Source organism: Leuciscus leuciscus, assembly GCF_965113295.1.
Source record: "Leuciscus leuciscus genome assembly, chromosome: 13".
Lineage (NCBI taxonomy): Eukaryota > Metazoa > Chordata > Actinopteri > Cypriniformes > Leuciscidae > Leuciscus > Leuciscus leuciscus.
Genome location: NC_138737.1, coordinates 29,423,230 through 29,438,194, shown reverse-complemented (window position 1 = coordinate 29,438,194; position 14,965 = coordinate 29,423,230). Strand labels below are relative to the sequence as shown.

Sequence of the window (14,965 nt, the reverse complement as noted above, 5' to 3'; positions counted from 1 at the left end):
GCATCTTGAGAAAACAATGACACTGACATTTTTCATGATGTTAAAATCAGTAAAATTAAGTTAAAACAGCTCAAACTTGCATTTTAGTCTGGGACTATTCTTAAGCCTTGTTTGTGAAATCAGGGGATTATATATTAAAGTGCCTTGGGTTTTTCCATGGTTTCTACATAAGTAAAAGCGGTACTCGAGGGTAACATGGATATGATGTAATTAAAAGGCTACGCAATGACACAGGACGTTACACTGGTCAAAATAGCTGATTTATCTGAATGTAAATATTGTTGGAGACATTTGGGGTAATGCAAGTACACAAGTCAACACAATTAAAATATAACATTGTTCGAGTGGTAATAATCAAATTTAATCAAATTTAATCCAAAAATCTTACATATTGTGCCTTTAAGTAGTAAACATATTACACACACATATAAATTAATTAATTAATAATCATATCTATGTTAGCAAAAAAAAAAAAAAAAAATGTCAATGTCAATGTTTTTTTATTTTTTATTATTAGAATCATTCTCATTCTCATATGATAACACATTGCTCTGCCGGCTGGACACACTCTTAATTTTTTCCCCAAACATATAAGAGTTTGTCTAAGTGACCCGTTCACTGGAAATCGGGTAGAATTCAAGCTATCTGAGTAACGTAACTAATGGTCTTATATTTGCTGCTCTCCATGAAGAAGTGCAACTCGTCCTCGACACCTCCATCAGTGCAATGTGAACACAGTCTGTGCTCTCCAGGTCTCCCGCTCTACAGACAGTCTGTGCTCACTCAGACGATACTCAATCAGCAGCTTTATCAGATTATTATTATTTTTTATCAGATCTAGTCTTTAAAATTAATTTGAGACATAAAATTTATGATTTTAACAATGAATTGATAAAATTGTCCAGATGCTGAGATTGTTAGACCCAAATACATTTGGCATGATTAAGAACTGTTCCACGAGTGTAAAAGCGTATATTTTCAAAATACAATTCAACTTCAAGTAGCATGTGGGTAATTTATATTTTATATAAATAAAATACCTTCACTTTATAGGTAAAAACAGTTTTCTTAATTTTTTACTACAGTGAATAAATTTTAAGTTAGGTTTATGTTTTAAAGACAATCTGTATTCATAATATATTATAAACTGAAGAATGATTAAAACAGGATCATCCTCCAGTATCTCAATGCTGAGTTTAAGATGTTGTCATGCAAGATGACTTCATTTCAAGGTGAGTTACTTTATAATTTTTAAATACATTTCTTTGCTACAACATTACACACGTCTGCAAATGGTATTGTGTTTATTATCTGATGTTTACAGAAGTAGGATTATGCCTAATTATTTTTTTTATAATATGAGCAATGACACACAAACTTTAAAAGTTTCTGTAAAAAATGTAGTTCCCTTTCAGTCAGTCACTACGAGTTAAGTCAGAGACTGACGAATGGGGTTTCGCTTGAGAGCCCTACCACCTTTGAGTTATTAGAAAACGAGCCAATGGTATGAAAATACCATGGGTCTTCGGAATTTGCATCGCGAACTCCACCCCACCGTGTGGGTATAAAACGAGCCGCGAGTGCAATCTCGCATTATGTTTCTGCTTCGGAGCCGAAGTGTTGATGTGCTTCTCTTCACCTTCATTAAAGCAATGAGCATCTCTCTTCAGTCGGTGTTGGTGTGACGACGCGTTTCAGCGGATTCACGATCCTGCTGCTGGTGTTTCTCCCCTGGTTTCTTCCCTGTTGAAAGAGTTTTTCTTTTCTAAAAGAGCTGCACGGGCACGTCTTTTTAAAGATGTCTCGCCCATGTGTTTCTGGATGTGGGCGCATGATCCATCCACCTGACGGTCACGAGCGTTGTCTAGCGTGTTTAGGCTTTAATCACACTCAGACAGGGCTCGTGGATGAGTCGTGGATGAGTCATGTTCTCATTGCGGGAACATGATCATTGTGTGTTAAGATCGAGACTCAATGACCTCCGTAGAGGTATAGGCCGCTGTCAGTAGCCTAAAAGAGGCCTAGAAATAGGGTTTCGTTCCACCAAGTGGGGCACTAATTTTTCTTTTGCTCAATATGTTCAACGTTAATAAATGGTATCCAAGCAAAAAGTTCTCCACGCATTATCCTGCAGTTAATGAGAAATTGTAATTTATTGGCGCACTATATTGACTGCGTATTGAGACGTCTAAAACGGTTGAGCTCGATTTTCAACCAATCAGCATCGAAAATGTAAGTAGGTCACAGCCGAAATCAAGCCAATATCACTACGCACATATGTAAACAGAGGATGACGTAAGCAGCGCATCTTCATCTGATAGCGGCGATCAAGCTCGATTAACACCCGTAAAGTGTATTCTTCATGTCGGAAAAGATGGTGGGAAAGGTCCGCAGCCCTTTACTGAAGTCCGATGGGAAAAAATCAAGCAATGTGCGTAGGAATGGCTCAAAACGTCGGACACTACGGTGCTAATGTTAGCTATTGCTAATAAACATGTTGCCCTCCTGGACAAACTGGTCTCTGATGTCCCAACAACTACGGGTTTCACCCGGCCTGATATCGGCGTTTTATAGGCTAGACAAAAAAAAACGCTTGACTTGTGTGTATGTGCGTGATGGGTAGGTTAAGGGGTCAGGTGAGTGTGAGTGTGAGAGAGAGAGAGAGATGGGTAGGTTTAGGGGTCGGGTTAGTGTGTGTGTGTGTGTGTGTGTGTGTGTGTGTGTGTGAGTGTGAGAGAGAGAGATGGGTAGGTTTAGGGGTCGGGTTAGTGTGTGTGTGTGTGTGTGAGAGAGAGAGATGGGTAGGTTTAGGGGTTGGGTTAGTGTGTGTGTGTGAGAGAGATGGGTAGGTAAATAAATAAATCCAAATTAAATCTTGTTTACAATAATCATTCCTGTGAATATGTACATGTAGTGCAGTTACTGCTCGTGTATGCAAATTAACAATTCACCATTAAATGTGTTATTTTTAAAAGTGTTTTTCTTTGTACACTTTTGAGTTTAACTTGGTGATTGTCAAAACATTTTAGTAACTAAACTGAATTTTGACAACATGTTACAATGTTTATATGGTACAATTTCTGGTAAGCTAAGTTTTTATTTTATTTATTTTTTTACAAATTTCTTAAAGAAATTTCACGATTTCAATTCAATTCTTGTGATTTGATTTAATGTTGACTCATTTGGATAAATATTAGGTACACAAGATAGGCGTTCATTTTTCTCAAGAAAAATAGGCTACACACAGACAGCCCTATCAGCTGGTAGTATTATTTAAGGTTAAAAATAACTCAAAATCAATATAATGTGTTTTTTATTATAATAACAACTTTATTTAATGATATAAGTACAAATATAATAAATATGTAATATAGTACACATATTTAGCAAAATACTCTCTATAGCTCTTTTTCTAGCCAACTAACGTGTCTATATTATGGTCAATAAATGGCTTTCCTGAGAATGGATGTGTGGTGTGAGAGCGTGTGAAAATTGTCAATTGCGTGAGTCTCACGGTGAATGCGTGAGAGTTGGCAGCTCGGTTATTATATTTTGTCTTAATTCTATTTGTTATTCAGATTTTACCTCAAATATTACCTTTGAATTGGAACAACATAATGAGAAGTAATTGGGATGTTAATGTTACAGTAGAAGTTTTCTTGATAATCTTATCATGTTTACTGTCCCTAGATAGCAACTTCAGGTATATCACACATTTCAAACTGGTTTAAAATTTCAAAATTTTATTTTGTACTTCAAGTGGTAATTCGGCATTTTGGGGTTTATATGATAACAGGTTTGAAAGTGCAAAATTCCCTATGTTTTCCCTTTATTTCAAAATGGCCACCTTTAGCATAATTTTTCTCAAAAACTGCAAGATTGTGTGTGGAGAACTTTTTCCTAAGGAATCTCTATATATTTCTGATATTAAATATGTGGAACGAAACCCTATTTCTAGGCCTCTTTTAGGCTACTGACAGCAGCCTATCTCTCTCTCCTCACACACACTCACACACTAACCTGACCCCTAAACCTATCCATCTCTCTCTCTCCCACACACACACACACACTAACCCGACCCCTAAACCTACCCATCTCTCTCTCTCTCTCTCTCTCTCTCTCGCACACACACATACACACACTAACCCGACCCCTAAACCTACCCATCTCTCTCTCTCTCTCTCTCTCTCTCTCTCTCTCTCTCTCTCTCTCTCTCACATACACACACTAACCCGACCCCTTAACCTACCCATCACGCACATACACACAAGTCAAGCGTTTTTTTTTTTGTCTAGCCTATAAAACGCCGATATCAGGCCGGGTGAAACCCGTAGTTGTTGGGACATCAGAGACCAGTTTGTCCAGGAGGGCAACATGTTTATTAGCAATAGCTAACGTTAGCTCCGTAGTGTCCGACGTTTTGAGCCATTCCTACGCACATTGCTTGATTTTTTCCCATCGGACTTCAGTAAAGGGCTGCGGACCTTTCCCACCATCTTTTCCGACATGAAGAATACACTTTACGGGTGTTAATCGAGCTTGATCGCCGCTATCAGATGAAGATGCGCTGCTTACGTCCTCCTCTGTTTACATATGTGCGTAGTGATATTGGCTTGATTTCGGCTGTGACCTACTTACATTTTCGATGCTGATTGGTTGAAAATCGAGCTCAACCGTTTTAGACGTCTCAATACGCAATCAATATAGTGCGCCAATAAATTACAATTTCTCATTAACTGCAGGATAATGCGTGGAGAACTTTTTGCTTGGATATCTTTTATTAACGTTGAACATATTGAGCAAAAGAAAAATTAGTGCCCCACTTGGTGGAACGAAACTGAACGATACAGCTCACGTACAGCGGCCTAGTAGAGTCCCCTCTGCTACACCCCAATTTATCTCCTCCTTGAGAGGGGATACTTTGGCTGGTGGCCAGGGTGATCTGAAGGTTACGGTGTGGAACAACCCGACGAATCTTCCTCGGGCCACACCCCCCTGCACATCGCAAGCCGTGGAGCTTCCGGATGAGCCTGGTTCCTCTCGGGGACCCAGTGTTTCATTTGGGGCTCCGGTGGATGACGCCATGTCGTTCACAGCGTCACAAGGCAGGCTGGATTCTTCTGGAGATGAGGATTCGGCTGCGTTGCCTCCTTTGGGAGTGCCAGCGTTGCCCGAGTCGGATCCAGAGCTGATGGCCATGCTTGCCCGGGCAGCTGAGAGCATCAGGTTGGAGTGGCGCCTGCAGCCCTCCGCCGAGCGCTCAAGGCTGGATGATTGGTTCCCGCCAGCACCCGCCCCCAGTACCTTTCTTCCCGGAAGTGCATCCAGGTCGTGGAAGTCCCCGTTGACTTCTGGCAGCATCCTCCGTCTTCTCTTCCCTCGACGGCACGGCGGCCAATGGGTACCCTGGGGTCCCCCTGGTGGAGCGAGCAGTGGCGATGCAATTGTGTCCCCAGAGTGCCTCCACCTGGCGTGGTGACCTAAAGCACCCCTCAAAGGCCTGTAGGTTTTCATCCACTCTCGCATCATGCTCAACAAACTCGTCTCCATATCGGCGTGATGACTCCAACTTCCAACCAGATGGAACTGGATAAATATTCTGAATGTTCTGATCCAATCTGACTTCTGACCTGTAATGCTGCCTGAATCATAATCATACACTGTTCGTTCGTTGGCCAGAGGAGAACTGGCCCCCGAATGAGCCTAGTTTCTCGAAGGTTTTTTTTCTCCATTCTGTCACCAGATGGAGTTTTGGTTCCTTGCCACTGTTGCCTTGGCTTTTGGCTTGCTTAGTTGGGGACATTTAATATTCAACAATATTATGGATCTGCCTTACTTAAAGGCCGTGTTGCAGGGTAAATTTTTCAACGAATTTGTGCAGTTTGCTTGTTGGTAAAAAACATTTAAACTGTTATCCATTGTATTTTATGTTGTTGGGTATCACAAAACGGAATATAATACGAAAAAGTAGGTACTCTTACAGCGGTTTGCAACGATTCTCCTTTCCCCCACAATGCATTGCATTACGTCACGTTGGGGAGAGAATTTACCAAAGCCCGCATTGAGAGCGACTAGAGACGAGTGGTAGACGAGAGTATTCAGATAGATATAGATAAATACATAAATACATAGATATAGATAGATAGATAGATAGATAGATAGATAGATAGATAGATAGATAGATAGATAGGCAGACAGATAGATAGATAGATATAGATAGAAAGGCATAGATAGAAAGGCTAGTATAGAGAGAGATAGGCAGACAGCCAGATAGCATAAGTTAACGTTAGCATAGATAGCTAGCAGCTACTGTAGATAGATAAATAGATGGAAATATATAGTAGGTAGATTGACATCTGGTCGCAGGGTGAGCTCCTCGACCAGCGACCAAAATGCACTCACTTCCCTACAGCACAAGCTTTCCAACGCAGTTTCCATGGGACAGCACCGCCCACACAAGCACCTGCCAAACACAGCGACAGACACGCGGCGGCTACGTTTGCAACAACATTTTCACCGGAGGAAGAGATAAACGCTTAGAAACGCCCATATAGTTGATGCCTTCTATTTCTAGATGACAAAGACAAAGTTTACCAGTACTACGATACTATGACAAAGGTTACCTGTACTTATCTGAACTAACGTCATGATCACTGCCACTATATAAAGAAAACGTTGATTTTTCACTCGGTGCTATTCAATGACAGTAATATATATATATATTTATATATATATATATATATATATATATATATATATATATATATATATATATATATATGTATATGTATATGTGTCATTATTGTGCACTGCTGCTCGTAGACTAGCTCCAGTGCTCATTGCAGCGTTGCTAAATGATAGCAACTCACCAGGACACTTCACCAACTCTCCACTCATTCTCCATAGTTCTAATACAGGCTGAGGCTACCTTTCCTCCACTTCTCCCCAACGTGACGTCATCACCGAATTGCGTAAAAAAAAAATGTTAATGCCAAAAACGTAAAAAACTGGTCTTTAAGACCATTTTTGAGACATTTTAAAAATGATATACATATCTTGAGTGATTTATGTACCCATTAATCGACAGTGGTGGTTAACCTGCAACATGGGCTTTAAGGTGGACGATGACGCAATTTTCTTCTAGAAACAAACTTTGTTGTATTATTTTCATGGTATCACTGTGAAGCTGCTTTGATACAATCTGTATTGTAAAAAGCGCTATATAAATAAAGGTGACTCTAATTGACTTGACTTTGCGCTTGGCCCCGATTATTGCTGCTTGAAGCTATTTGTAGATTGTAACTGTAGGTTATTCAGATTCTATGTTATTATCCGCTGAAATTTAATTGGCCATGTGTTTTTGAAGTATCCGAGTCATATTATTGGACATTTTAGGACATCCCCCAAAAAAGATGCATAGGCCTACCAATTTTCAACTTCATGAATCATACGGTTAAAAAGTTCAAATGGTTTTTTAGTTGTAGTGCCCCTTATGGGCGGAATTTTACAAAAATTGGTGTGCATGCTCAGAATTTCCTCTTTATGTGTCACATTTCATTAAGCTTGGACATTTCATTCAGCAGCTATAGGTCAACTTGTAAAAATGGGCATTGCCTGACCACCCAGCCAACATGCCCATGTGAGCCCCACATGCTGGGTTAAATGGGTGTTATCTGGGCATGGAGTTAAAGTAGGTAAGTAAGTAAGTATTAATGGGCTCAATATGGGCCCCAGCTTGGTTAAAGTTGTGGGCCCCAGATAGGTTTCCCATTATTGTTTATTTGAGGATCCCAAGATATATTAGACTGTTTTATAATAAAAAAAATAAAAATAAATTGTTTTATATGATTATATAATAATTTAATAGGCTATATAATAATCCATGATCCTTGACGTATTTATTTTATCAACAAAAAAAGTCCTCAAAAGGAAAGAACTTGCATCACCTTCACCACGAACCCAAATGAGTGTGTACCCACGAATGTGTGTATCTGCGAATCCCACCTTTTCATGGCCTAATGGTTAGAGAGTCAGACTAGTAACCCAAAGGTTGAGTGATCGACTTAAAGGGATAGTTCACTTTGAAATTAAATTTTGGTATGTTTTAGCTTACCTCAAGGGCATCCAAGATGTAGGTGTCTTTTTTTCCGCAGTAGTTTCAATTTTTATATTTTTAGGTCAAACCGTTCTTGTCTGTCAGTCATATAATGCAGGTCAGTGGTCACTGTCTCAACGAGCATGCACAGAGTCCAAATTAAAACAATTCCCCATCGTCCAAATTAAACAATTCCCCATCGTAAGTACACACTGATGACCTAAGACACGAAACGAGCGGTTTGTGGGAGAAAACGAACAGTATTTATATCGTTTTTACCTCTTGAACACAGCCACGTCCAAGCAGGGCTGGACTGGGACAAAAAATCGGCCCGGGCATTTTGGCCCAGACTGGCCCACACTATATGATCATAAACCCCACCCATCTTTGCACGCCCTTAATTATATGCATAACTCCTATTCCTTAAAACCACTAATGCCATGTAATGAGTGAGTATAGAAAATGTGACATTTATTATACAGTTGAACTATACTCCACAGTGATGAATCCTAAAACAAGCTATAAGCTGCAATGGCATAGCAATACCAGTGTTTCTCACAGTATTTTTGGTAAAACTGTGGTGGGTGGACCTTGGTTCTTCTAGGGGAGTCCGGGGGCATGCCCCCCCGTGAGAAAATGTTGTGCATTTTAATGTTAAATTCATCAATCTGGTGCACTTTGAGAGTTCAAATTAAAAGCTCCAACCCATATTCAGTGTGCAAATTAAACGAAAAATTCAAACCTCTTTTAGTTACAGAGTCTATTTACATTACACCGACTACATAATAATAGTTATAATATTAATCCAATGACAGTAATAGCCATATTTTGTAAAACAAATGCACTAAAAAATAAAGGAAACTTTCAAAATTAGTTTTGTACCAATTTCTATACTTGAAAGAGATAAGCACATGATATTTTATTTTGACGCAAACTGCATCAAGCTTTTATTTTGGCGGAAAACATGGTTTACAAACGCCTCTCATTAAATTTCTAGTGAATTGCGGTAATCATCTTTATATACTGTCTATGTAATCGTCAACTATGCAATGTGGAAATAATCTGTAACTGGGTTATGGGTTCCTACACTCGATCATGACATAGCTTAAGTGTTTTGAAAGTAGTTCTGCTTACCGCAGGCTCTACACTTTCTCATCTCTCTCCTGATCCTCCTCATTATCATCATCATCACTGGAGCTGATGAAGGGCAGAAAACATATATTTTGACACATTTTACAGTGTCTGCTTTAAGGGCCTGGTTCTATTTTTTCACGCTATTTCTCTGCACAATCCTTGCGTTTCTTCTCCATCTCGCAGACTATTTTGACAGATACACACTGACACTGCTGCACGCTCGCTCACTCGTTTAAAGTTGTGATTGGGCCAGCCCAATGTCAATCAAGAAAAGAACCAATGGGCCGCTGATCTACGTTTTTCATGACAGAAAAAGTCTGTCAGAAAAAAAACAACTTAACACTGACTTTTTTTGACCACTGCATTACTCCGGCACAAACCCAGCGCCGCCAATTAAGCAAAACAAAACAAAACGAATGGGCCGCCGATGTACACATTTTATGGGCCGTAAAAAAAATAATATATATATATATGGGGGCCAGTGCCCCCGTGTCACCAAGCTTGGCCCCCCCTCTGGCCCCCCTAAATTTGGAATCGTAAAATCACACCAAACAACTGCGCATTTTATCAGTTGCGGCGCCTTCATCTATAGGCTACACTGCAGCACGACCTATATTCATATGGAGCTTATAATATGACAAAATGATTTGAATTTGAATTGTGTAAATTTGAATTATTTGCAAGTGTAATCTAACAAAATTGAATTTTAGGTGGTAGTTTAAATAGTTCTGAATTTGATTTTTTTTAAACGAATATTGAACGTTTGAAATTTAACAAATTGAAATGTTTTTATGGCTGAATTGTATAGACATGTATTTTCAAACAGCTAGTTTTTTTGTTCTGAATTCGTATAGTGCAAATATTCAGTTTAAAAAAATACAGATTCAAATTTTCAAGATGAAGAAATTCGGAACTTCAAATTCAGTTTTCTAAATTTCAAGTTCAAAAATTCAAGTTCAAAAATTCAGATCTTACAGAAAGTAGGTCCCCAGCTAACAATTTTGGGTTCCCAGAACGTTAGTTTTTGGTTCCCAGAACGTTCCCAGAACGTTAGTTTTTGGTTCCCAGAACGTTATTTTTTATGGTTTGTTTTTGGTTAGCCAGGAAAGTTTTCTTAACGTTCCCAGAACGTTAGTTTTTGGTTCCCAGAGCGTTCTCAGAACGTTAGTTTTTGGTTCCCAGAATGTTCTCATAACGTTAGTATTTGGTTCCCAGAACGTTCTCAGAACGTTAGTTTTTGGTTCCCAGAACGTTAGTTTTTGGTTCTCAGAACGTTAGTTTTTGGTTCCCAGAACGTTATTTTTTATGGTTTGTTTTTGGTTAGCCAGGAAAGTTTTCTTAACGTTCCCAGAACGTTAGTTTTTGGTTCCCAGAACGTTAGTTTTTGGTTCCCAGAACGTTAGTTTTTATGGTTTGTTTTTGGTTAGCCAGGAAAGTTTTCTTAACGTTCCCAGAACGTTAGTTTTTGGTTCCCAGAACGTTAGTTTTTGGTTCCCAGAACGTTAGTTTTTATGGTTTGTTTTTGGTTAGCCAGGAAAGTTTTATTAATCCCAGAACGTTATTTCTAACGTTCAACTAACAACAATTGAATTTACTTTAATAACATACAACAGTAAATCTATATAAATAATCAGCCTACAGTCCATGTTTTTGTCATTTTTTAATTGTTGATTAAAAAATAAATAATAAAAACACAATCATGGGGTAGTAGGCTATGCATCATATTCAAAACATGGCAGAAAGCGAAACAAAAACAAACTAAATTTACACCATACCTAAAAACAGTGACAAAGATACACTTTATATTCAACACAGTGCAAAAAAAAAAAAAAAAAGCTGTCACTTAGGGTGGAAATACATGTAAATATAAACCAACTAACTAACTACTTCTAACATTTTATTATTAGTGTAATTGTAGATCCTGCACTCTTCCACCTTCACCACAGTCATCTGTAAATACAACAAAGAATAGTAATATTATAACAAAGAAAATTGATATTCTTGTTTCAATCAGTCATTGCCATTGCCAAGTACCTCAATTATAACGTAATAGATGTCACTGTTGAAGAGGGTACTCAAAGGGGCGTTTGTTGTAAAATATAGATGCCAGCCTCTATGATGCCATGCCAGCGAGCAGCGAGATAAAAATTAGCGATAGATTCCATTTACATAAAGTATATCAAATAGATACGGTTTACATTAACTGCAAATAGCAATAGATTATTAAAAGGTTTTTTTGCAACAACAAAAAAACCTGCCATTTTATTGGAAGATTCTGGGAAACAGACCGTAATATTAAGATCAATCATACCGTTTTTACGCACTCTTACGATGTTTTTGTGAAACGCTGCATGTAGCCTTCACTATGTGTTAGTCAAAGTAGTATCACTGACATAGTTAATAGTAATTTCAAAATGCATTTAAATACTGTCAGGGTTGTGTCACAGGGTTGGGTCTAGTTTATTTCTTGGTTTTGTGACAGACCGTAATGTCTGGTGTTTGTGTGAGCGGACAGTCTCTTAGCTGCATGTCTTGTTTCATGTTGGGTGTTCTATCTTTATTCAACAAATACAGTGTGTTTACCATTTCAAATTCCTGTGTGGAGCGAATTTCAGGGCTTGTGAGATAAGATCTTCCACTTCTGTTGACTTCATTGATTTGAAGTTCCTCTGTGTTGCTCCTAAAAATTAGATGAAATAATCTGATCAAACAACTTCAACAAATCATCTCCAAATTGTTACTACTAACATTATTAAATACTAATTACATTAAATATTGACAATCAATATTTTTTTTAAGGATTATGGAATTAAACTTTCCTATAATAAGAGAGCAAATCCTAAGCTCCTGGAATGCCATTTTAGTTTTCTTTCCTCTCATGCTGTAGGCACCCATGACTTCATTGGTGGCCACTTTACGTAGCATCTTACGCACAGCCGCCCCTGGATTGGTTCCCCCGATGGAGCGTAGGTAGTTAACCTAAAAAAACAAACATTTATGTACCATAAAAACTTAGAAATTAACCTAAAGGGATAGTTACCCCACAAATGAGCATTGCTGTTATTTACACACCCTCATGTTTCTTTAAACCTGCATGAAGTTTTTTTTTTTACATGAAGAAAGATATTTTAAAGATATTCTAGGAGTATTTGATATTCAAACAGTTTATTTTCCCCATTGACTTCCATATTTCTACACTGTGGAACAGCAACTGTTTGATTACCAGCACTCTTTAAAATAGTTTCATGTTAAAAAAAAACCTTCATGCAGGTTTAAAGAAACATCTGTGTGAGTAAGTAACAGTTCACCCACAAATGAACAATCCTTTTTACTAAAATCATTGTAACAGTTGTAACAAATTATATTACATTGCCAGCTTATGTGTTTGCTTATGCTGTTTTTATTACCATCTTTGTCCTAGTCTCTTTATTTTCTAATGAGGTGTCAAACTGTTTAAGCTCTTCTACAGTTTGACAGGGCCCATTTTCTAGAGTTTCCTCCTCTGTCTCTACCACTGGCACAGTCGCAGCCAACAGTCTTCTCTGCAGTGTGAGGATGTCTTGCTGGTTCTCGCAGAGCTCTTGTAACTTCTGCAAGACTTTTGTGCGGTAGTCTAAAAAACAAACAAACAAAAAAACATTATGGAATCAGTTCCTGAAATGTGCATGCATGTTTGTGACAGAGCTGTAAGCTTACTCTTTGTTGCTTCTTCTGACAAGGTCTGTGGTTCTCTTAAGAGGAGATCTGACATCTGATCTGCTGTGGCATAAAAAATACCTATGCTTCAAAATTGACATTATACACATTTATAAATATCAATGAATTTGTTACACACCTTGTTGGGGTGGTGACAAAGTTTGCAGTGAGCACGGTAATGATGCCTCTGCTGTAAATAAATACATTTTTAATAGAGTATAAATGTACAATAGGCATTAAATGGGCATGGGCATTAAAATGTTTATTAACATTCAGAACTTCTTACAGAATAAGTTGGGAGATCTTGGCTTTTCCTGATTGTCTGTGGAGAAGAGAGAGAAACATATTACTTTAAGTCCATTGTGGATAAAATCTTGAAACACATTTTTTATATTTATATTTCATTCTACTTACCCTTTTCTTGAGGATATGTTTTGGGCAGTTGCTGATCTGACAATACAACAGAAATATAAAAAGACGTCTAGGTTGCTTTGAATTGTGCAAATAAAATGTAATATTACTATCTGTGTACATTATGTAACAACTTACATTTAGGTGCAACAGGTTTCGACAGGTCCTTTTTCTTCTTTTTCTGATTTCTAATGCAACCATCTGAAATTAATGAATTTTTTGTATGTTTAAATAAATAAAAGGCAAAGTTCACAAATGCCTTTAATTCCATAGTTCAATCATAAAAGATAAAATATAGTTGTGAACACCTACCATCTGAAGAAATTTCTGTTTCCGAATGAAACCTCTTTGGCATTTTATGTGTCCTCTTTTTACTTGTTGTGTCGTTGTTGTCTGTTTCAATATGTGACGTTTCGGCAACAAGCTGGCATTTCTGGGAGGCTTTGGCATAAGAGTCTGTAAAATATGTAAAATAATATTATAGCCCAGTCAACATGTATATGTGGGCCCCACGTAGTTAGGTCCCAAATATATGGTCCCAAAATGGTAATCTTATCTTGGATCAGCTAAGCAAAAACAGGTGGGCTCCCCATGTGGGTCCTAGTTGGGTCACTAATGGGAAATAAGTGCATGGGCGCAAAAATGGGCAACACAATGGGGCCCATTTGGGTTTATCAAATGGGTTAGACATAGGCAAACACAATAAATCCCATATAGGCTGCCTACATGGGCCCATGGTGGTAGCCACATAGGTAATGCTTACCATGCAGGATTGCATTTTTATTCACACTGTCATCAAAACACTATTTGACCAACTAATCAAATGATATAGCAAGTCTACAAATAAAACTAAACACACATTTCTTTAAAAAAAAAGAAAAAGAAAGAAAGAAAAGAAGAAAAGTCATCTTTTCCATTATCACACTGAAACAATTGCTATTGGTTGTTTCACCTTCTTTGATCATGATTGGTTAATATGACTGTCATCTACGTAACTGGCCAATGACAAATGTGTGCGCCTTTCTGGTCATGTTTGAAAATACGTCATTTTGAGTTCATGACGAAATGCTACTGCTTGGCAAGATTACTCAGTCTTTCCTTATGCCTGTTAAATTATTATTTTTATTTGCAGAATATTTATTAATAAATAAAGTCAGTCTGGTTAGTAATAAGTGAAACTGGTAATGAGTTGTTTAATCAGATCTTGAGAGAGTTAATGTCTTTTATCTTCAGTTTATCTAAGGCTGTGTCTGAATAAAGTTGTATTTTGTGTTCTTATTACTCTTTAGACAGATGATTGAAAGAATGTTTCAGGAACACTAACCTTTAAATAACATTCTTGTAACATTAAAGAAACTGGATATTTTTATGTTCTTGGAATTTTACAAATCAACGTTCCTATAATGTTGAATTTTAAATCAAAATTAAGTTGAAAGAATGTTTGAGGAACATTGTACCTTTTAAAACACATTCCGTCAAGAAAACTTGACATTTTTCACGTTCCCAGAACCAACACTGAATATTTTGGAGAACGTTCTTATAACAAAAGTCTGGTAGATGGGGCAAAGCTGAGATGTAGGATGACTGTATGTATGACTTACAAGCAGATCGAAGAATACAAGTACTTCT

At 37.8% G+C, this 14,965-nt stretch overlaps 1 protein-coding gene across 2 annotated transcripts; it reads right to left on the bottom strand.

The window, feature by feature from the left end:
• Positions 1-10,222: 10,222 nt before the first annotated feature.
• On the bottom strand, positions 10,223-14,053 carry LOC309513245 (uncharacterized protein). 2 transcript variants are annotated; one of them, XM_082189016.1, is made up of 8 exons: positions 13,649-14,053; positions 13,475-13,537; positions 13,340-13,375; positions 13,212-13,247; positions 13,065-13,115; positions 12,926-12,988; positions 12,637-12,842; positions 10,223-12,208 (listed from the first exon to the last, which is right to left on the bottom strand). In XM_082189016.1, the coding sequence occupies exons 1-8, from the start codon at positions 13,689-13,691 to the stop codon at positions 11,993-11,995; spliced, it is 714 nt and encodes a 237-aa protein (XP_082045142.1). In that variant the 5' UTR covers positions 13,692-14,053; the 3' UTR covers positions 10,223-11,992. The 2 variants fall into 2 exon arrangements, with proteins under 2 accessions (XP_082045142.1, XP_082045141.1); XM_082189015.1 differs by having other exon boundaries at positions 12,926-12,985; positions 13,475-14,053.
• Positions 14,054-14,965: the final 912 nt, after the last annotated feature.

Coding starts and splice junctions, on each gene's coding strand:
- LOC309513245 (XM_082189015.1), bottom strand. CDS start 13,607: ATGGAATTAAAGGCATTTGTGAACTTTGCCTTTTATTTATTTAAACAT. Junction 13,376..13,474: donor GAAACCTGTTGCACCTAAAT/GTAAGTTGTTAC, acceptor TTGTATTGTCAG/ATCAGCAACTGCCCAAAACA. Junction 12,986..13,064: donor TTTGTCACCACCCCAACAAG/GTGTGTAACAAA, acceptor ATGCCACAGCAG/ATCAGATGTCAGATCTCCTC.